This window comes from Vombatus ursinus, unplaced genomic scaffold (genome assembly GCF_900497805.2).
Source record: "Vombatus ursinus unplaced genomic scaffold, bare-nosed wombat genome assembly UNPS02014807.1, whole genome shotgun sequence".
Lineage (NCBI taxonomy): Eukaryota > Metazoa > Chordata > Mammalia > Diprotodontia > Vombatidae > Vombatus > Vombatus ursinus.
In genome coordinates, this window is record NW_020954585.1 from 21,655,193 (window position 1) to 21,677,920 (window position 22,728).

Sequence of the window (22,728 nt, forward strand, 5' to 3'; positions counted from 1 at the left end):
TCCCAAACAAAGGATCTTCCTTCGCTGGCATTTCTTTGGACAAGACAGCAGGCGTTCAAGGCCAGGAACAAGGCATCTTCCCCAGAAGGCAGGCACGTCTCAAACCTCTAAGTGATGACGGGACAACAGGGGGCTTCTCCCCTCCGGGATCAGTCGGCCTCGACGCTGGCACGTAAACTGGGGCAGAGACAGGCAGAATCCAGCCCTGAAAAGACATGTTTTTGAAAGATTTCTCAGGCCCCAAACCCCCCCCACCCCGCCCCGTCGAAGCGAACGGGGAGGATTGTGGGTAAGTGGAAAAAACAAAGCTGGCCAGAGAAGGCTGATGGCAGGGGCCTGACGAGGCTCCTTCATGGGCTGTAACCAAAAGACGGACTACTAGGGCTGGGAGGGCGCAGGCACAGAGCCAATAGGCCCTTAGGTGGAGAAGGTCACAACACAGGTTCTTTCATACAGCGTAAACCACCCCCGTGAGAGTACTTGCTCTCAAGTGCTTCGTTCGACGAACTTCCGGTTAATTGTCGTAAAACGCCGCAATGCGAAATCCCGCCCTAGGCCCTTTGACCGTCCATCTCTCCAGGAAAAGGGGAGGTGCGTAGAGAATGTCAGGCCCAATGGCAAAGGAACGCTCTTGCGATCAACCAATGGGGGTGGGCCCCGGTCGCGTGCTCGCTAGCTGGTGGGAAGGCGCTCGTCCGGAACTTCCGCCCACGTGGGGAGCGGCTACGGTGTTGGGCCTTGCGGCTGGAGTTATGGGGCCGGCGCCCGAAGGAGCACCGGGACGCGGGGCTCCTAAGGAGCCCGAGGTGAGGAAGGGAGGTCTCCCGCCGGGAGAGGCCGTGGGTTTGGGAGCAACCGTTATCCGTTAACTCTGCAGAGAGAGGAATTTCAGGGAGATAGCTAAGGTCCTGCCTCCCGGCCCTCGCCCCCTAAAACCCGGAGCCGAGATCTCTGGGGGCCAGTCGGCAAGTGTTTGATGGGCCCGGGGCCTAAAGCGGGGGAAGGGGGGGTGCCGGTGGTGCTCTGGTGTGGTGTCTACCCGGGTCGGGGAGGAGAGACACCTCCAGTCATTGAAAACAGTTCAGCGTGATTGAGGGGCGACTGGGACAACCAAACGCAGCGAGGGGGCGGGCGGACCGTTCCTGAGCTCCGTGGGCTTTTCATGATTGAGTTTTTCGTTTAAGCATTGTTATCGTGACCCGAGTTTTCCATAAGGAAAAGGGGAGATGAGACTTGGACGCAGGTTTGAAAGATTTAGCACGCTCAGTTTGGGAGAGGAGTGGTAGCATCTTCATCAGAAATTAAATGGGTAAATGCTAAGTCCATGATATTGTTGTTCCGGAAGTGATAGAATCATAAGGCTAGGAACTAAAAGGAGAAAGTCTTTAGAAAGAAATTTAACAAAGCTTTTCGTGCTTTTTTTTTCTTGAGGTCAAGATGTAGACTAGAGACCAGCTAATACAGTTATGTGGATTCCAAGCTGTTTGAATGACATGACTGAAAAAGATAGTATTAATAGGTTTACTTCTGTATTCCAGGAGGTCTGTAGTGCCATACATCAGGGATTTTTCTTGATTGTGTGTTGTTTTAACATTTTTGTCAGTGACTTGAATAAAGTAGTAGATGGCATGCTTATTAAAATCAACTAAGTAAACATTAAGGTGGATACTTTTTGCTAGTATTGTTTACATATTTGAAGATGATACAGAGCTAGGAGGGATAGCTTTACCTGCTGAATAGCAGTTAGCATCCATGTTGTCATGTTTAAGATTGGACTTGTTCTACTTGGTCCCAGAAGACAGAACCAAGAGCAGTGGGCATTATTACAGAAACAGGAACATGTTCTCCAGGAACAAGGAAAAATTCCTAAGAATTATACTACTCCCTAGTGCCTCAAGAAGTGGTGGATTCTTCCTTAGAGCAAAGGCAAGGTGACTAGTCATCTGATATGTTGAAGGGAAGATTCATGTTTAGGTTACGAGTTGGGCTAGATGGCCTGTGAGGTCCATTCTGATTCTAAGATTCTTTTAGTCTGTCATCCGATGCTTTTATTTTACAGATGTGGAAACACACTTAGAAAGATGAAGCGACTTGCTAAAATAATCATGAAAGACAGGTAGTTATCAGCCGAGCCAGGAATGAGAACTCCCAGTCATTTGCTGTGAACTGGGTCCTTGCTGTCTATGCTATTCATTTGATTCTTGCCATATCCTATCTGGTGTTATCATCATTCGGGGTGCATTTTGTTTTCCGTACTCCCTCCTTCTCTGTCTTCCCGACTCTTTGAATGCATGATTGGGCTTATAGTGGGGATTGTTAAATATTGATAGGTTATAGGAAGTATGTCAGATCACTTTTGATTTGGGGGTGGGGTGGGCCTGTTTCTTAAAGGAGATGGAACTTTGAACAGGTGGAAAGGAGAGGAAAGTATGTTTGGGCAGATTGGTTCTTAGCACTCTCTTATCTTTCCTGACATGACTGACAGAAAATAAAAATACCAGGGGTTCTATATTGTAGTACCTGCAATACTAGAGGAAATCTGACACCTCTTGTTTCCATTATACACATCAAGCAGGGAAAGAGCATTAGATATAAAGAGAGAAGACCTGAGTTTTAAATCCTATTTCTGTAGCAAGGTGTTTGTTGACCTCGATTAAGTTATTTTACTTCTGTTCCGTCTGTTAAATGCTGTGTCATTCAATGAATCTTCCACTCATGTACTACACTTTGTATGTGTCACATGTAGTAACTGTTACATAGGTAGGCACCGCTGTGGGTGAAGATCTGATTTGTTGAACCTGTTTGAAGGGAATGTGAAGATTAAGCTACAAAAGTTCTTGTAGGTTTAGTCATTGAATAAAAAATGTTCTGGTAGAGAAGAGCAAGTCTCTCCTGCAGCTGAAGACAAAAGTGGTCTGCAATGCAATCTATATTAAGGGCAGGCCAACTTGTATGAAACTTGCTCAAAGTACATACTTTCCTCTCTTTCAGAAGTATAAAGCCCTTCTGCATCCACTCTAAAGTCTTAGGATCTGAATAAGTGTCCTTTCCCACAGGCCTCTGCAGTTTAAAAGAGGAGCCTGGAGAGAGCAATAGAAAGAAGGAAATGTGACCCTGGGCAAGTCACTTAACTCCGATTGCCTCACCAAAAAAAAAAAGAGAGAAGGAAATGCCATTTTTGGAATTTCAGGCACTAGGATAGACAGCTTTGGGTAGGTGATTTGGGGATGGGGGAGGAACAAATCACACTGTGTTAGGTGCTGATTCTTCCTTCAGGTAGGGTTGATGCTACATGAACTTGTCCACACCCATATGATACAGTAAGGTAGCAGAGCCTCAGAAGATCTAAAAGTAGGGAGCAAGGTCACACACACAGGGGTTAGATTGGAGGATGAGATCACCTCCCTCTCTCTGACCACAGATGATAGAACCCATTATGGAAGACACGGAGTCAGAGGAGAACAAAGACAGCCCTCCCTCCAAGAAGCGTCGGGCCGGGACTCAGGATGGGGGACTCCCTCCGCCTGTGGAGCTGAGCGAAGCCCAGCTGTACCAGGAGCCCACCAATGAGGAGCTGAGCCAGATGAAAGAGACAGAAAACCTCTTCCACTCCAACCTCCTCCGGATGCAGGTCAGGACCTTGGGAAGGGGGAGGAAGGACCCCTGCCTGGGGGCAGCAGGGATGGGAGGGGTGATAGGAATGGGTAGGGGAGGCGGGGGGGGGGGGGCACTTCCTGAAATGAAGGTTCCCTAGCCCTCTCTAAAGTCAAGTGTGACTTCTTAGAGGCAGCTCTTCATTTTCTCAGTTGTGAGCCAGACAGCAGTCTGGTGTAAGAGGAATAACACTCAACTGGGAGTCATGAGGCTTGGGTTCTAGTCCTGGCCCCACTACTAACTCACTGTGATTTTGAGACCCTCACCCAGCCTCTGAACCTTGGTTTTTTTCGATGAAATTAACCCTTGCCCTGCCCACTTCACAGGGATATTGGGATGATCAAATGAAATCTTCGAATTGAAAAAGCATCTGTAGATTAGCATCTGCAGGCATTGTGTTAGATGCTTGGGATACAATAACAAAGTCTCCTCCCCCCCCCCCCCAAAAAAAGGAGGAAACAATCCCTACCTTGGAAGAGTATATCCTATCGAAATCTTTGACATCTGTGAAAGGCTATAAATACTTTTGGCAGCTACATAGCAGTAGGTGGAGCTCTGGGCCTGGAGGCAGGAAGACACTCTTGTGCAACCCTGGGCAAATTAGTTAACCTCTGTTTGCCTCAGCTTTCTTTTTCTTTCTTTCTTTTGGTGGTTTTGTGTGTGTGTGTGTGTGTGTGTGTGTTTGTTGTTTTTTTGTTTTTTTTGTTTTTTTTGGTGAGGGCAGTTGGGGTTAAGTGACTTGCCCGGGGTCACACAGCTAGTAAGTGTTATGTGTCTGAGGCCGGATTTGAACCCAGGTGTTCCTGAATCCAGGGCTGGTGCTCTATCCACTGCCCCACCTGGCTGCCCCTGCCTCAGCTTTCTTAACTGTAAAATGGGGGTAATAACAGCACCCACCTTTCTACGTTGTTTTGAGGATCAAATGAAATATTTGTAAAGCACTTAGTACAGTGCCTGTCACATAGTAGGCAATATATAAATACTTAGTTCCTTCCCCTCCCCTCATGTTCATTATAGAATGTTAGAGCTGGTGGAGATCTTAGGGACCATTACCTCCTTCCCTCGACAGAAGAACCTAGGGCTCAGAGAGGTGACGAGACTGGCTAGTTAGTGACAGGAATGAGAGATGAACTAAGTCTTCTTTCTCCTAGGCCAATAAATTAGTAGAGACATGTGTTATCCCATGAAGTACTTGATAGAGAGCCAGACAGTTGGCATTAGAGTGGGAATACTCCTCATTCCTATGGGTAATAATCGCAGTTTTTTCACCCACCTTAGTAATTCTGTTGTCCACAGGCCCCTTTGAGGTGCTTAGGTGAACTGAGACACCCAGTGTTTTCCTGTTCAAAGAAACAAGATTGCAGAGAAATCCCCTTCCCACTCCCAGACACAAAGGATATTAGTTGTTTAGTTGTTATTATTTATTATGTTGTTATTATTTAGTTGTTCCCAATGGGTGAACTGAAGTTCTGAAGGAGGGAGCTCTATGATGGGACAAACATAAAAGGGTGGAGACTGGACCAGTATGGGGAGAGGTCAGAATTGGTATTCCCATTCCTCCCGAGATCTAGGACCTGAGGCTGGAGGAACTGAGGGTGGGGAGGACCCAGTAGGGCACCTCACTTCTAGTGGCCTTGTTGTGACCACTGTGGCTCGATGTCTGGGGAGAGCTTTGAAGACCTCCCTATTAATCCAATCCCTCTAGATGGAGGAGCTATTAAAGGAGGTGAGGCTGAAGGAAAAGAAGCAACAGCGGATCGATACCTTCCTGCATGAGATTAAGCAATGGCTTCTTACTGTCCCTTCAACCACGGTGACTGAGGTGAGTTTGGGCCAGTGTGAATGCAGTGGTTGGATGGGATTATCGGGGATAGGACGTGAGGGTTGGGCAGTTCCAAATAGGGGGACAAGAAGAGAGCCCTTTAGGAACTGGAATTGTGACTACAACATCTAAATTCCTGGGTCCCCAGGGTCCTAATGGTATAGTCACTACTGCCTGGGAGACAAGGAGGATGATATCCAGGAACTCTCTCCCTTCCTAGAAGCTCAGGTCAGGAAATACAGGGTTGAGAGCACAGTGATATTAGTATGCTTGGGCTGGTAGCCAGGGTTGGAGCTGCAGGGCCCCCAGGGGCTAGAGGAAATGGGATGGTGGCATCAGGGCTTTCTACACCTGAGAGCTAAGTATAATCCGTCTTAGACCATGCTCCCTTCCGTACTCGGAGTCTTATTTCTGCCTTTCAAATAATTTCTTTTCGTCTGTCTCTCTGTGTGCCCGCTCACGATATTGCTCTCTTCCTTTTTCTTTTCATCTTTCTCTCCCTCTTTTTTTCCTGATGTTCCCTGATATTCTCTCCCAACTTATCTTTCTACTTTTTCAGATGACAGACCAGTCATGGCTGCCCAAAGGTGTAAGAGTACCCTTCATCCAGAAGCCTTATGCTGTGAAAGGTCGCTTCCAATTCTTGCCTCCCACTCAGGTCACTGTGGTGGGCAGCTACCTGCTAGGAACTTGTGTCCGACCAGAGGTCAATGTAGATGTAGTGTTGACTATGCCAAAGGTAAGGCTTATGCTAGAGAAGTGATATTTGGGAAGGGTTTGGGAGGGACTTGAATTCAGACAGGCCAGGTGCTGCCTGCAGAATTTTAGTCCTAAACTTGGCCCCGCCAATGTGGAAATGGCCTAGGAGAGGAAGAAAAGGGTACGTCTTAGCCAGGTCAGCATCATGGAAAGAACCCCTTGTTGGGAATGGAGAATCTGAATTCTGTCCAGTCCCAGTTTTTGCCAGCTACTTAATATATGACTTTGAGCAAGTCATTTCACTTCTAGCCGTTTATTTTCTCATCTCTGAAATGGATATATTGTCAAATTGAGGCAGTCAATATGTGTGAAAAGAATTAGAGAACAGCATTTACTCTGTAAATATGGAGTCAAAGTCACCAAGCATTTGTTAAGTGCCTCCTTTGTGCCAGGTACTGTGCTAAGCTCTGAGGATACAAAGAAAGCTAAAAAACAAGCTGCTGTCAAGGAGATTGCAGTTTAATGGGGGAAACAACATGCAAACAACTATGTACAGGCAAGATGGGTGGTGGTGTTGTGAGGATCAAATGAGATAATATTTGTAAAACACTTAGAGTACCTAGCATATACATGTTATACATGTAAATTCTAGCTTTTTTTTATTATTATTAAGATAGATACAGGATAAAACGGAGGTAATAATTATTACCAATCTTGGCTCCCCCTTAAAACCTATATGCAAAACGTTGAAACTACTATTAGAAATATTCCTCTATTAAAAGTTATTCACTTCAGTCTAATAGATGAAGGTGGGCTAAGAATGAGGAGACCCAAGTTCCAGTCTAGGTTCTACCACAAATTTGTTTTGTGACCTTGGACAAATCACTGATCTTCAGTTTCCTCTTCTATGAAGTGGGTATGGTATTACGTTCCATACTTAGCTTAACCAGAAAAACCTAAGTCATTTGCCAGCAGTCATACAACCGATGAATGACAGTGAGGCCTGAACGTAAGGCTTTTTATCCCACACTGATCCATCTATATCACACATTGCTATCTCCCTGTCATCTGGTATTGTTCTATACTGCTCTTTCCCTGTCCACAGGAGATCCTACAGGACAAGGACGGGCTAAATCAGCGCTACCTAAGAAAGCGCGCCTTCTACATAGCTCATCTGGGCCACCACTTGTCCCGGGACCCACTCTTTGGCAGTGTCCGTTTCTCCTACATAAATGGTTGTCACCTGAAGCCTCTGCTGCTGCTCCGTCCTGCAGGTGCGTGCTATGTTCAGAAGTATGAGACTGCCCTGGAAGGGTCCCTAGACTAAGGTAGAGTCCTCTGGACTCTCCCAATAGGATGTCCAGGCTGAGAGGAGATCCAGGATCTCATTGTCCCCTCCCCCTCCCCAGGAAAGGATGAGCGGCTGGTCACTGTGCGCCTGTACCCCTGCCCACCACCCGGCTTCTTCCGTCTATGCCGCCTGATGCCCTCCAAGAACAATGTCCGTACTGCCTGGTTCTGGGACAAGACTACCCCAGAGGAGGGTAAGGGCAAGAAGTGGGGAGACTTTAGGAGAAAAAAGGCATGTCTAGGGGAGGAGGATTGGAGGTAAGGTATGATGCTTGGAGATAGCATGGTGTGGGGCATTCTGGAGGGGAAGGAAAAAGGTCTAGGGAAATGAGGGAGTCTAGTTTTTCTTTACTAATTTCTCCCTGATTCGATCCCCACCTCAGGTATCCTGGATTCTCCCACCCCTCACTACAACACCTTGCTCCTCTGTGATGAAGTTATGGAATCTCACCTTCACCTTTTGTCAGCCATGCTTGCCTCCTCCCCTGGCCTTCGGGATGGCATTATTTTGCTTAAAGTCTGGCTGCGGCAGCGAGATCTGGACAAGGTTTGGCCCGGGAATGGGATGCCCCATTTTGTCCTAGTCCATTGGAAGCATTACTGTCCAGGTCTTTCTTGGGAACCATGCCCTGCCACTGTAACCCTGGGTGCATACATAGTGCCAGGGTTTAGTCTCAGAGTAGATGGTGTTGCTTCTGGATTGTCCTGGGTGGTGATACCCAGGAGTGCTATTCATATGCCCTCCTTTTGAATGGGGTCATCAGTCTTCTTTGGGCCGGGCTGAAGGGGCTCTTTCTTCCAAGGCCAATCTTTCCATCCTCAAACTTTCCCGTAGGGCACCGGAGGCTTCAGTGGTTTCATTGTTTCCATGCTGGTGGCCTTCTTAGTGTCTGCTCGAAAAATCAGCAAGTCTATGAGTGGCTATCAAGTGCTGAGGAATGTTCTGCAGTTTCTAGGTGAGGTGGAGAGATGGGTGGGAGTGGATGAAGAAACTGTGGGCCTGGGGCATTGGGAAAGATTTCCTCCACCTGTTCTCTGTGGTGTTACATTGGAGTATTAATTAATTATCAGTCCTGTTCTGTAAACAAGTAGACTGAGGTTTACAGAGGAATTGACTTCACAAGTCCGGGGAAAGACTTGGCATCTGTCTAAAAGAAAATCTGGGAATTTTTGATTGGTGACAAGCTCAGCATGAGCCAGCAGTGTGATATGGCAGCCAACAAAAGTTAATTCAGTCTTAGGCTGCATCTGGAAGGCAGTGCTTCCAGGAATGAGGAGGTAAGCATCCCCCTGTAGTCTGCCCTGGCAGATTTGTGTACTTCTAGGCACCACGTCTTAGACGGTGTGGATGGCTTCCAAGGGAAGGCAGCTAGAGTGGCAAAGGCCTTGAGTCAGTGCCATGTGATCGAAGGAACGGCAGATGTTCAGCCAGGAAGAGAAGGAAAATGTGAACACTGCCTTCAAGCGCTGGAAAGGCCATCGTGTGGAAGGGGGGATTAAACTAGTTCTGTTTGTTTCCAGAAGGCAAATCTAGGAGCACTAGTAGACTTTGCATATGGGCAAATACAGGCTTCCTATGAGGAAAATTTTACTAACATTTAGAATTATCAAAAGACAGAACAGGATGCCTCTGGAGGTAATGGGTTTCCCCTGCCTGGAGGTCTGTAAGCAAGGTTGGATGACCACCTGTCGGCTGTATCGTAGTGGGCATTCCTTTGAGGGCAGGGTTGGACTGGACAGTGACTGAGGTGTCTGGTAGCTCAGTGAGTCAGAGAGGGAGATCAGATCTGGGTGGGAAGTGTGGGGGTTGGGAGGTGTGGGAGGTGGATGGCCTTCCTCCTTACTGCTCAAGGGCTGACCTGTTACACATCTTCCTCTGTCACTCCCAACTCCAGCTGCCACGGATCTGACGGTCAATGGCATCAGCTTGTGTCGTAGTTCGGATCCATCTCTGGTCAGTGGGAGCCCTGGTGGGAAGGGTGGGGTGATGTTGGGGATGGAGATGAGATGGAACTGCTGGGGTATGGGGGGGAGATGGGGGCTTCCTTCATGGGAAGAGGGTCTGGGGGAGAGGTTTGGGGAGCTGAGGGCTCAGCCACCCTTCTTTTGTCCTTGACGTCTTTGCTTTCCTCCTCAGCCAGCTGTGGCTGACTTCCATCAGGCCTTCTCCGTGGTCTTTGTGGACCCTTCAGGACACCTTAATCTCTGTGCTGATGTCACAGTTCCCACATACCAGCAGGTATCTGCATCTGTTTTCTACTCTGTGTTGAGGACAGCAGAGGATGCACAGTCACAGGATGGAAAGACTGAGTTCTATGTCTTTGCAGTGTTGTCCTCTGTGCTCCAACCCTGGGGAAGCTTGTCCCTTTGCCCCTAGTCCTGAGTCTTCCCCATCTGTCCTTTTCTCTCAGGTGCAGCATGAAGCCCAGCTGTCTATGGCTGTGCTGGATGATAAGACTGTAGATGGGTTCCAGATGCTGCTCATGACACCTAAACCAATGATCCGAAGCTTCGACCACGTTCTTCAGTGAGACGGAGTGCGGGGGTGGGGGTGGAGAGGAAGGGAGTGAGAATCCAGGTGAGCTTCCTGGAAAAGACCTGGAGGGCTATTTAATTATGCTCATCTTGGGGTCTCACTTTTCTTTGTCCTTTCTCTTCTCTTTCCTGATCCCTGTCTCCTCCCCAGTATACATCCCCTGAGCTGTCTGTATGCTGCCTGCCAAAGGCTGAAGCTATGGTCAGAACTGCAGGACCACGGAGGAGACTATGTGGCTGCCATACTTCCTACCCTGACTGCCCTTCTGGAACGGGGCCTGGGCTCCCGTCTGATCTTGTTGACCCATTCGAGGGCCCCTGTGCCCCAGGTGAGCAGTGTAATGAGCTACAGAGGCTTCCTGAGGGCCTTTGGAAAAGGGAATGGGATGACATTGGGTAAAGCATTGGAAAAGGAGTGGAGTCTGACCCACAGGGAACCAGGTCATGGACTTCTTCTCTCCTCTTCTCCCCCTACTCCTCACTACAGTGGGAGATCAACCAGAACCCCCCAAAGCACAAGGACCAGGGTGCCTTGTCATTGGGATTGCTGCTGCGGCCCGAGGGACTAGTCAGCGTTCTAGAGATGGGACCTGAAGCTGACCACCCAGAGGTGAGGAGCCCAGAGCCCTGAGGAAGGGGGAGATGTGGGGTGCCCCGGGAACTCGAGTCTTAATAGGGAGCCTGTCCAGTTGAGGTTGATTGAGACTTTCTTTTCCTTGAAACGGGATAAAAAAGTAAGAGCTGCTTGGTGGTAGTACTATTCTCTCTGTTCTCGCTGTGTTTTGTGCTACTTCTGCCCCCTTCCCCACTCCAGGCTGCTGACTTCCGCCAGTTCTGGGGCTCACGATCAGAGCTAAGGCGTTTCCAGGATGGGTCAATCCGTGAGGCTGTTCTTTGGAAGGCTGAGTCCATGGCCGAGAAACGCCTCCTGCCCCATCAGGTGATCACTCACCTCCTAAAACTGTGAGTGTCCTTAATAGACTGCTGTTGCTTGAAGGGGTCTTAGGTCAGCTAATCCAGTGTCTTTAATTGATTGGCTTAAGGTCATACAGCTACCAGAACTAGAGACCAGGTCTCCCAACTCACTCCAGTGCTCTTTCCTTAAGACTAGAACTGGACACAGTTGGAGGTAAATGTGAACTAAGTATGGTAATACAGAGTGTCCCCAAAGTCTTAGCGTGGCTTTAAGCTTTATACAATTTTAACTTAATAATTTAATGGCTCTAATAACTAAAAATATCAATAAGACTTTGGGGACCCTGTGTAGTAAAGGATATAGCATAGAGTAGTGGTTAGAGATCTCTTCTAAGAGACGGGAAACCTGGGTTCAAGTTCTGCAGCTGATATCCTGGCTAGATGAACTTGGGGCAAGGTATGTGACGTCTCAGGGCCTTGGCTCTTCTCGAAAACTCTTAGGATGCAGGCAGTGGGTAAACTGCATTGATGAGGGAGGTACCTCACAGGGAGTTGTGTTATCTTTTTTTTTGTTGTTAGTTTTTTATTAATTTATTTTGATTTATCAACAATCACTTCCATAAGCTTTTGAGTTTTAAATTTTTCTCTCCTTCCTTCCCCAAGATGGCATGCAATCTGATATAGGCTTTACATATAGATTCCTATTAAACATATTTTCACATTAGTCATGTTGTAAGAAATTAGTACCATTAGGAGGAACCACAAGAAAGAGGAAACAAAACAAAACAGAAGGAAAAAAAACGGCAAATAGTATGCTTCAATCTGCATTCAAACTCCATAGTTCTTTCTTTGGATGTGGATGGCATTCCATCGTGAGGCCTTTGGAGATGTCTTAGATCCTTGCATTCCTGAGAAGAGCTAAGTCTATCAAAGTTAGTCATTGCACAGCATGGCTGTTACGGAGTACAACGTTCTCATGGTTCTGCTCACTTCACTCTGCATCAGTTCATTCAAGTTTTTCCAGGTTTTTCTGAAGTCAACCTGCTCACCATTTCTTATAGCACAATAGTATTCCATTACATTCTATACCGCAGCTTGTTCAGCCATTCCTCAATTGATGGGCATCCCCTTAATTTCCAATTCTTGGCCACCACAAAAAGAGCTGCTATAAATATTTTTGTACGTGTGGGTCCTTTCCCCATTTTTATGATCTCTTTGGGATATGGTCTTAGAAGGGCTATTGCTGGGTCAAAGGGTATGTACATTTTCATAGCCCTTTGGGCATAGTTCCATATTGCTCTCCAGAATGGTTGGATCATTTCACAGCTCCACCAACAATGCATTAGTGTTCCAATTTTCCCACATCTTCTCCAACCTTAATCATTTTTCTGTTTTTCATTTTGGCCAACTGCTAGGTGTGATGTAGTACCTCAGAGTTGTTTTGATTTCCATTTCTCTAATCAATGGTGATTTAGAGCATTTTTTTCATATGACTGTAGATGGCTTTAATTTTTTGAGAACTACCTGTTCATAGGGAGTTCTGTATCTTAACAAAATGACAGGTCTGCTCTAAGCACAACAATGTGACAGGAAGAATAATGCAGCCTAAGATTGAATTTGCTCTTTTTAGTAGTCGCATAGCACTGTTCTCAATCTTCTGTCTCTTTGTTTCTCTTACCCAGCCACGCAGGTATAGCTGAGTCCTACATCCATTATGTGGGGGGCTCCCTGGACCCTCTGATCAGAGCCCCAAAAGAGGTGAGGCTCCTGAGATCGAGGAGGGGGGTTAGTAACGCTATCCCAGGGGATGGTACTCAGTCTGGTTAGTGTACAACCTGCTTTAAAAAAAAAGTGTCTGGTGCCTATGGGCATCTGGGAGAGGTGTAGTTCCTAACCTGCCCTATAGATGGTGCAGTGACTCCACCAAAACTGGGCCACTCAGATGCTGGGACAATTGCAGACCAGCTGCTGGGGAAAGGAGGGAGGGATGAGGACGAGGCACGGTCCTGCCTATCAGCCTGAGGCAGGCCTGCCATCTCTTACTGCACTCCTCCCTGGTGCTCTTGGGGAGCACCCAGTCAGAGACGGTGCTCCTGCTCTGATTGACTTCGGTCAGTTCACTTCTACAAGTATTAAATGCCAGCTGCTTTAATGGTGGTTTTTCCTTGTTCCTGTATTTCCCCTGGTAGGTTCATAGCACAGGCGAGGAGGCACTGGCAATGGTGGTACGTGCCTATGACCAGCTGAGCCGCCAGCTGTGGGGTCTCAAAGGGCTGCCCCTGACTGTCACCTCTGTGCAGGGAGCTCATGCTGCCCTACGATATACTGACGTGAGTGTCTTGGAGTCTGGAGACCCCAGTTCCCCTCTTTTCCTTTTTCCCTGTCCCTGCCAGCTGTCAGCCCAAACACAAAAATTTCCTCAAGTAAATACATCCCCTACCTAGGTATTCTCTCCTGTGCCTGTCTGGCTTGATTTCACATTCCACGACCACCTGGAAAAGCGGGACGCATTGCTGCCTCGGCCTAGCAAGCCCTGCCCAGCTTTCGTGGATCCCATAAATGGTGAGGGAGTTTTGTGTGAGGTACTACTGGGTGTAAAGGGATGCCAAGTGACCACAAGTGATTTAGGTTGGGGGTGGTGGGTAGATAGTGAAATGAGGACTCTAGGGTTCTGAAGAGAGCTAACCCCTACTCTTACTCCTCTCTGAAGTGGTATGTCACCTGGAAGGCAGTGGACAGTGGCCCCAGGATGCAGATGCCATACAGCGAGTTAGAGCTGCCTTCCAGTTGCGCCTGGCAGAGGTATTGAGTCAGGAGTATGGCCTCCGGTGTTCAGCTAAGGCCTCTCACACTGATGTCTACAAGGTACTGAGGTGGCCAGAGCAGGTGTGTGCATGTTGGGGCTTTGGAGAGAAAGTTCACAGGACTGGTGGTGTGATTTCTAGTCCTGGCTCTGCTCTTGGTTGTGTGAGCTTAGGATAAGTCATTGATTCTTCATCTATAGACCAGATAGCCTCTAACAGGAGGGTTGGCCCAGCTTTAAAATTCAGTTCTATATCAGAGGGCTCTGGGGGACAAGTTGGGAGCCTTTTGTCAGCCCACCTCTCTTCCCAATTCCTTAGGACGGTTATGTTTTTCGAGTTCGGGTGGCGTACCACCGGGAGCCCCAAATCCTGAAGGAGTCCTGTACCCCAGAAGGAATGGTCACACTGAGGGATACACCTAACTCAGCCCTCCTAGATCGGGAAACCCGGCTGCTGCCCCAGCTCACTAGTGCCTTACATGGGTGAGGGACTTGGAGGGGTGAGGATAGGGTTTGCAAATTTGAGTCATCTTCCTTCTGTAACTGTCTAATCCCATTTTTTCCTGTGGACTGGAATCTGGATGCTTGAGTCCCAAACCCTTTCCTGATGCCTGTTTCACTCTCATCCCTGCCTTTGGCTGGATCCCTGGACTCATGGCTCTCATCCACACTCTCCTCCCCCTGGGTTGGGCAGCTGGGTCCTATTCCTATTTCCCTTTTCCAGGCTGAGCACCCAGATGCCAGAGACTTAGTTCTGCTTTCCCTGCTTTTCTTTCCCCCACTTCACCTTAATAGGCTCCAGCAGCAGCACTCAGCTTTCTCTGGTGTGGCCCGTCTGGCAAAGCGCTGGGTCCGGGCCCAGCTCCTCAGTGATGGACTGACAGAAGAGAGCTTAGACCTACTGGCTGCCTCCCTCTTCCTTCATCCTGCCCCCTTCACCCCACCCAGGTGAGCTACCTTCATTCCATCCCAGCCTTTTCTGTCTTCCTACCCTTTGGACTGGGAAAATCTTCATTGGGCTTGACCTGAACCTGTCCTACAGCGTCAGCCTATTCTTTCCAGAGGGGGAAATCAGGTAAGGGAGGACTAGATTTGGAGATCTTTCCCTAAGGAATCTGGACCCTTGGATTTGTGTGGGTATGTGTTGGAGGTGGTGGTGTAAGAAGTAGCCAGAGCTAGAGGAAACCTTGTCCAGAGTTCTCTGCTCTTTCCCAGAGTTCCTTTTTCCTCAGTTCCCCCCAGGTTGGCTTTCTCCGGTTCCTATCTCTGCTGTCCACGTTTGACTGGAAAAATAGTCCCCTTATTGTCAACCTCAATGGTGAACTCACAGGTGAGTAAAGGGGCACTGTTCTAACCACCAAGGAGAAGGGCTGAGACTGAAGCCGGAAGGATTGCAGTGGAAGGGGAAGAATTTTTCATTAGTGACTGTAGGAAGCAGTTGAGAAGGAATCTTCTCCAATCAGTGGATCAATAAACTTTTGCTTATCCTGCTTGCTCTCCCTCATCCCTTTTCCTGCCCTTGAGAAGGTTATGGTCCAAGTAGAAATGAAAAGATGCATGAAATAATAATAAAAAAAAAATAAGATTGCATGCCCAAGGATGAACTAAGTGACTTAGCTTCTGTAATTCTTTTGTTTCTTTTTTGGGGGGGGGGTTGGGCAATGGGGGTTAAGTGACTTGCCCAGGATCACACAGCTAGTAAGTGTTATGTGTCTGAGGCCAGATTTGAACTCAGGCCCTCCTGAATCCAGGGCCCGTTCTCTGTCCACTGCGCCACCTAGCTGCCCCCCTTAGCTTCTATAATTCTGGAGCTGTTAAAAGAAGGAGGACCTTGCTATGGGCTGGAGTAGTGAAGACAAGCTTCAGGGAGGAGGTGAAGTTTGAGTTTCTTCTTGAAGGAATGGAGGACAGTTTCCATAGGCAGAGAGGAAGAAAGGGTTTTTGGCAGGAAGAAAAGCATGAGTGGGTGATGAAGTAGTCAGGATGGGGCTAGATTGTGAGTGTCATTGAATGTTAACTTAAGGAGTTTGTATTTTATCCTGTAGTTATGGGTGGGGTAGTGGTCATTGAAGGCCCTAGAGCAGGATGGGTGACTAGGGTCGAAGCTGGATATAAGGGGGTGCTGGGGAAGGGATAGCCCCTCTGTTGTGGGAAGATAGGGGTGAGATGACCTTGACTGGGCAGCATTCCCAGACCTGGGAGGTGAAATGTGTGCTATGCAGTAACCTGAACCCCTTGGACTGGGGAGGGGCTCCTAATCCCTATTGTTGAGCGCTAGGAGGAGCGGGGTGAGGGGCGGGAGGCAGGCTTAGTGTCAGCTTCCTAATTCCCCAGGTGTGTGTGCACATGTGGAAGCATAGAGTTGCTTCTACCTGTACTGGCAGATATCACCTGGAATGGGTGGGGAGGAGGAGATTGGTTAGCTCCCGGGGACCTTTAGGCCTTTCCCTGCCTAGTCTAGGACAGAGGGGAAAAACATCAACCTAAATGACTGAGACAGGACTCTAGATATGCCTTGAGGACTTGCTGAACTTCCCGCCTGAGTGTGATTCTTTTGTTTTATATATATCTGTGTGTGTGTGTGTGTCTGTCTGTCTGTCTGTGTCTGGAAAGGAAAATAGCTCTTCCTTGGTTATCTCTCCGTACACCTGCCCCACACAAAGCTAGGATTGTGATAAGTATAGTTTTGATGAAATGAGCATTGTATTATCCTTTTTTAAAAATGAGGAAAAGATAGAAGGAAGGCCAAGAGGAATCACAGATAATCCAGACAGCTTTGAAAATCATATTTTGAATTTATTATATACTTAAAAGGAAACTTTACATAGAGATTCACAATTTCAAGTATATTCTTCTCTTCTGCAATGTATATGAAAATGGTTGTTTTATTTGGTTTCTTAGTTTAGAATTGCAAATATGTACATATATATACACATATGTACATTTATAAAATAATGTACATATTGCCATATTGGGTTGGGTAGTAGAGATTCTGACACCCAGGTCCTCTATCACCAGCTGAAGATCAAGCAGAGATTCATAGCCACTTCCTAGAATCTCGAATCCGCCTTCCTGTCATGGTCATCGCCACACCCCAAGACCGAAGCCACTCCTTGTGGACGAAGGACAAACCCTCAGCTCAGGTGAATAGCCCTCAATCCCACAGTCACCAGGCAGACCTGTACTTTTGGCCAAATTTGCTGCTCCCCTCAGGAAGGGGAAGTGGGAGAGGAGGCTGTCTGCCAGTTAGTTAACAGGCTGTTTGGTGGTAGGGAGTGGGGGGGTGGGCATCTTTGGGCCTGACATGTCTTTCCTCCAGATCCTGCATCACCTTGTGAACCTAGCAGCTAAAGCCTTGCCAATCCTAGAGAAGCACTTGATGGACCCTTCTGAGTCTGGAGATATCAGGGTGAAATTCCTTTTTATTTAAAGCACTTTAAAAAATTAATCTGTCACTCTCACGGCCTCCCCCTCTCTCCAAATTGAGCTAAAAAACCAAATCTTTTAATACACATCATATAGTGCAGCAAAACAAATTCCCACATTAGTCATGTCCAATAATGTATGTCTCTGCATCTTAAGTTCAGTACCTGTCAGGAAGTGAATGGCATATTTCATCTTCATTCTTTTGAACTCTTGGTTTATCACTGCATTGATCAGAATTCCAAAGTTTTTCAAAGATGTTTTTCTCTATGATGTTATCACTGCCTAAGTTGTTCTAGTTCTGCTCATTCCTCTGCTCATCAGTTAGTTCATAAATATCTTCCTAGTTTTGTCTGAAATTATCTATTTCACCATTTCCTAGAGCACGATATATTCCATTACATCCACGTACCATAGTTTGTTTACTCATTCCCCAGTAGGAGAAGGCTTTCCTGCTTTCCAATTTCTGGCTACTATGAAGAGAGGTACTATAAATACATTTATACGTATATATTCTTTTCCTCTGTCTTTGACTTCTTGGAGTAGGGATAGGTATAATAGTGGTGCAGCTGGCTCAGAGGACATGCGCAGTTTGGTAACTTTCTGGGCGTAGTTCCTTCCAAAGTGCCCTGCAGAGTGGATGGACCAGTTCCCAGCTGCCCCAGCAGCACTTTGGTGTACCTGTTTCCCCACAGAACCCACTGATATTTGTTTTCTTGCCTCTTTTGTCATCTTGGCCAATCTGACAGGTGTGAGGTTTTGTAGAACGGGGTGAGGGATGATAAAATGAGAGATGGGGAGATTGGATCCAAGGGCCAGAGCTGTAAGGGACGACCTTAGAAGTCATTTAGTCCAAACCCCCTATTTTATAGTTGAGGAAACTGCGACCCAGAGATTTAAGTGATGAGCCAAGAGTCCTATTATCCTGACAGATAGTCCACTGCTCTGTACCCTCTACACAGAAATGTTCGTTGTTTTCAAAGGAACCTGGGTTCTGTTTCTGGGTTCTCACTCTGTTGCTAACTGTGTGAACTTGGCCAGTTCTTCATTCTTTCTAGCCTGCTTTCATCACCAGTAAGTAAAGTGAAAAGAGCTAGACTAGATCCTGCCAGTCCTAGCCATCAGGTTCTGTGTTCTAAGATGCTGTCGTTCCTGATTCAGCCAGCTGTTAGGAGACCATAGGAGAATCAGTTCATATCTTGGGGTCTCAGTCTACTGCTTGGTCAAATGGGGATCATACTTGCCTTGCTTATTTCCCAGGGCTTCCTGTGTTGTATAGGTGTGTAATGGCTCTGCTTTGAAACGGGGTTGGGGGGAGAGAGGCATCTCTACTTACTCTTGCCCACAACTTCCTTTAAGATGGTATTTCGGCCAACCCTGGATGTCTATGATGTGCTAATCCACCTGAATCCCCGGCATATCCCCCGGCACCGAGAGGCTGTGGACTTACCAGCAGCCTCCTTCAGCAGAGGCCTCCTTGAGAGCACAGGCCCCTCCCGCCGGCTGCCCGTCCTCTGCTATGACCCTCCAAGCCTCTACCTCAGTCAGCTCAGAGTAAGTTACTCAACCCTTCCTCCTCTCCTAGGTCGAACTTGACTTCTGCTCTGGACTCCTGAATCCCAATCTAGTAGCTGGCTCCAAGGCTTCCCTCTTTTTTTGTGACAGCCTCATCATTCCTGCCATTCCCTTCCCTCCTTATTTCCCCCTCATTTCTTCTCAGTGCTTGCCTCTCCCTCATCTTTTCCTTGTTTTCCCCTTTTCTGTTTCTCTCCCCTCTTCCCTTTATTCCTTTTTCTCTGCCCCCTCCTTTAGTCACTCCCCTGAGAGGGCAGACTTCTTACTATCCCATGGGGCTTAGAGAGGCTGAGTTACTCCTGGCATGCTCACAGTAAGTCTGTAGGAAGTGTTTGAAAGAAGAATTTGAGGTACCAAAGGGTTGGAAACAAGGAGAAAAGAAAAGTGGCAGATGAGAGAGAGTGAGGCATTGTGGGGTTTGGGAGTAGGGGGAGTAGGGAGGACTTTGCCTTCTCCTCCACAGGGTCGGAGAGTTGGAAGGAAGCTCAGAGACCATCTACTCCAGCTGTTTCCCTATGTCCAGCACAGCCTGGGCAGACATTTCTGAGGCTTGATTTGGATTTATTGATTAATTCAGGGAGTCATCAGCCATCCCCATCCTGGTGCCTGGGCTATAGCTTTGTCCCCATTTCCCAATCTCACTCCCTTGAGCAGAAGGACTTTGCAGGAGTCCTTTTGTGGTAGAAGGAACCCTAGATTGGCAGTCAGGAAACCTGGGTTCAAGTCTTGGCTCTGCCAGCAACTTCCTGTTACTTCCCTTCTCTGGATCTCGTTTCCCTTTGAAATGAGGAGATTGATCCCACTCGGATGTTTGCTTACTACCTGTGAGACTTGGGCCAGTTAACCTTTCTCTGGGCTTCAGCTTTCTCATCTTTAAAATAAAGGCAGGGGACGAGATACCTTCATGGGTTTCCTTCAGTTCTAGATCTGGGGGATGGAGTAGGAGGTAAAAGTGAGCTTACAGTGAGATAGCATAAGAACACCACCACCACCACTAGAAAACAATAGAAATAAAAGATTGTTGCTGCTCATTCATTTCAGTCCTGTCCAACTCCTCATGACTCCATTTGGAGTTTTCTTGGCTGAGATACTGGACTGGTTTTCCATTTCCTTCTCTGGCTCGTTTTACAGATGAGGAAACCGAGGCAAACAGGGTTAAGTGATTTGCCCAGGGTCACACAGCTAGTAAGTGTCTGAGGCCAAGATTATAACTCGGGTCTTCCCGACTCCAGACCTGGCACTCTATTCACTGCACCACCTAGCTGCCCTGAGAAATAAAGGGTAGAGGTAAGTTTTTTATGGGGTAAGGAGTTAGAAGTGTTATGGTATAGGAAGGTGCTGGGCTCTGCCATCAGCTGTGTGATCCCAGACAAATCACCCAGCTTCTCTGCCTCAGGGACTCTAGGGTTGATCTCTTCGTTCATTGACAGATTTCAGTCTGTGTTGACAGTTCTTATACCAGTAACTCCCCATGTTGAGAGAAGCACAGATTTTTGCTTACTTAAGTATCCCATGTCTCTGATTAGTTTTGAGCTGCATTGGTGGAGAGGATCCCTATGTTGTTGAAATCATAGTTTCTTTGTAGTACTCATACAGGGAAGTTATGGGAGTCCTGCCTTTGTCTGAAAGGTTTGGGGAGGTGTTGATTAGAAAGGGATAGTTTAATGAGGAAAAAGGTATTTCAAGCAAGTGTTCATCGCAGCCTGAGGGCCATAGAGACAAGTCTAGGGGAGAGGTTAGGGCCCTGCTTCTGATGCAGTCTGACATGTTATCTTCTTTCCCATTCCCCTAGAAGGCCTTTGGAGACTTGGCACTGTTTTTTTATGATCAACATGGTGGAGAAGTAATTGGTGTCTTATGGAGGCCTGATAGCTTCCAGCCACAACCCTTCAAGGTGAGGGGATAGGGACATGTGTATATCAGTATCTGGGTATGGATGAATCTCTAGGCGCTTGTGCTGGGGGGAAGGAGTGGCCCTTTAAAGATAAAGGGAGAATATTGGCCTCTGTCCTGGGATCATCTTCCGCCATGGATTATTTCCCAGCTTTCTGCAGTGGTGGGCTCCCTGTGTCGTCCCTTGTCTCCCAGGCTGCCGCAAAGGCTTGGTTCCTATTTTCATCCTTTAATCCCAGGCCTACCTTTGTTCTGTCCCTTTCCCTCTTCTGTACCCTACAGGCTACCAGTGTGCAAGGGAGGATGGTGGTGTCACAGAGCGGGGATCTCATGACAGTGCCCAATGTGGAGGCCATTTTGGAGGATTTTGCCATCCTAGGCAAAGGGCTGGTACAAACTGTGGAGGCCCGGAGTGAGAAGTGGACAGTGTGATCTCAAACTCCAGCTGGACGATAGCCCCAGACGGAAAGATGGAGGAAGATGTCTCTGAAACCATGACCACCACTCCTTCATCCCCGATAAAAGCTCTGGTTGTTCCCTGACAGCCTTAGTGCCTGGTTGTGGGTTTGGCCTCATGAAATCCAGGGACAGCCCTCAGATCCTGGCACTGATCGAGGCTCTGGTGGGCAGTCTGGGGAAAGGAGTGAGAGCAGCAGTTCTTAACCTAGGGACCGTGAAATGAAGTTGGGTTTTTTTTTTCTTTTTTAAAAAAAATTTTCATAATTATTTCAGTATTATTGGTTTCCTTTAAAATTCTAAATGTTCTGTCTCCCATGCATTTAAAAATAATCTAAGAAGGGGTCCATAGGTTTGACCTGACTGCCGAGGGAGAGGTCCGTGACATAAAAAAGATGAGACCTAAGCCTTTGTTCCAGCTGTTACAGATAGACCCTAAAAGACTCCGTGGTACTGGAGTCGGAGGATTTGGTTCAATTTCTGCTTCTGACACTAACTGGGTTACCTTGGGCAAGAGTTATAACCTCCCTGGGCCTTGGTTTCCTTTGATTGTAAAGTGATGATGTTCGACTACCTGTCCTCCAAGGTCCCTTCCAGCACTGCATCTCTCATCTTGATTTTTGTTCCCACCCTGAATTTCCTTTCAGGGAATGAGACCCCCTTCCCAAGTCATTTCCACTAGAGGAACATGACTTGGGAGACCAGAATCCTGTCACTTAGAGTTTTAGTAGTGAGGCCATGTCTTTTCTCTCTCCTGGTTATCACAGACCTTGACCACTTGCCTTTCGTCTCTCCTGTAAATCAGACACCTTAACACTTTTTGGTCTAACCTCACAGAGTTACTGATCATTGGATCTTTCTCCAGTCCTTCAATGCCTCCTTAGTGCTGGGAACCAGACATGTTCCCAAGTCTCTATAGGTTTTGAATCTTGGGATGTGCATATGAGCTAGCTAACAAGGCCTAACATCTCTGAGTTCACATTATTTGCTAAGTGGTGAGGTTGGGAGGCTCCTGAGCTAATGTATTGAGGCAGGGAGGGTAGAGTGAGTAACATGGCCCTCACCCTTGGGGAACCCACTGACACTTTGGGGGAGGCAGGCCTGATAACTGTCACTACCCAATATGTCCTTTCCCTCCCCTCCCCACACCTTCTAGCTCTGGGGACTGTGCCTTGTAACAAAGATTAGAAAAGGAAAAACAACCAATACATGGAACAAGTCTTGACAGTATATACATTGTACCACACCCATATTCCCTCCCCACCCCAAAGAAAGGATGAGGGGCATTTCCTTACCATTTTTGACAAGGCCAAGTTCCGTCATGGTCAAGACAATTATAAGGCTTTCAGTTTTATCTTTTCTTTCTTTCCGTTTGCATTGGTGTAGCCTCTGTGTTTTAGTCATTCCCCAGTTGGCATCTACTTTTGTCTGCAATTATGTGAAATTACACAAAGTGCTGTTTTTAATATTTGAGTGTATAGGAACTTTTCTGGTTTTGGCTTCCTTAGGATTGTATATGCCTAGCAATAGATTCCCTGGGTCATTTTGGGGAAGAATGTACAAATAACAAAGCACCTTCATTCCACTGGGTGGTAAGGGCTGT

General features: G+C 47.4%; 1 protein-coding gene across 1 annotated transcript; it reads left to right on the plus strand.

The window, feature by feature from the left end:
- The first annotated feature begins 716 nt into the window (after positions 1 to 716).
- Positions 717 to 21,353, plus strand: NOL6 (nucleolar protein 6). The gene is made up of 26 exons (XM_027874886.1): positions 717 to 806; positions 3,422 to 3,631; positions 5,360 to 5,476; positions 6,036 to 6,215; positions 7,281 to 7,449; positions 7,585 to 7,719; positions 7,909 to 8,072; positions 8,361 to 8,481; positions 9,421 to 9,479; positions 9,663 to 9,764; positions 9,937 to 10,052; positions 10,212 to 10,389; positions 10,548 to 10,670; positions 10,875 to 11,023; positions 12,658 to 12,733; positions 13,165 to 13,305; positions 13,420 to 13,537; positions 13,686 to 13,861; positions 14,098 to 14,261; positions 14,574 to 14,726; positions 15,011 to 15,108; positions 16,797 to 16,921; positions 17,098 to 17,187; positions 18,561 to 18,755; positions 20,569 to 20,670; positions 20,952 to 21,353. The coding sequence occupies exons 1-26, from the start codon at positions 753 to 755 to the stop codon at positions 21,099 to 21,101; spliced, it is 3,465 nt and encodes a 1,154-aa protein (XP_027730687.1). The 5' UTR covers positions 717 to 752; the 3' UTR covers positions 21,102 to 21,353.
- Positions 21,354 to 22,728: the final 1,375 nt, after the last annotated feature.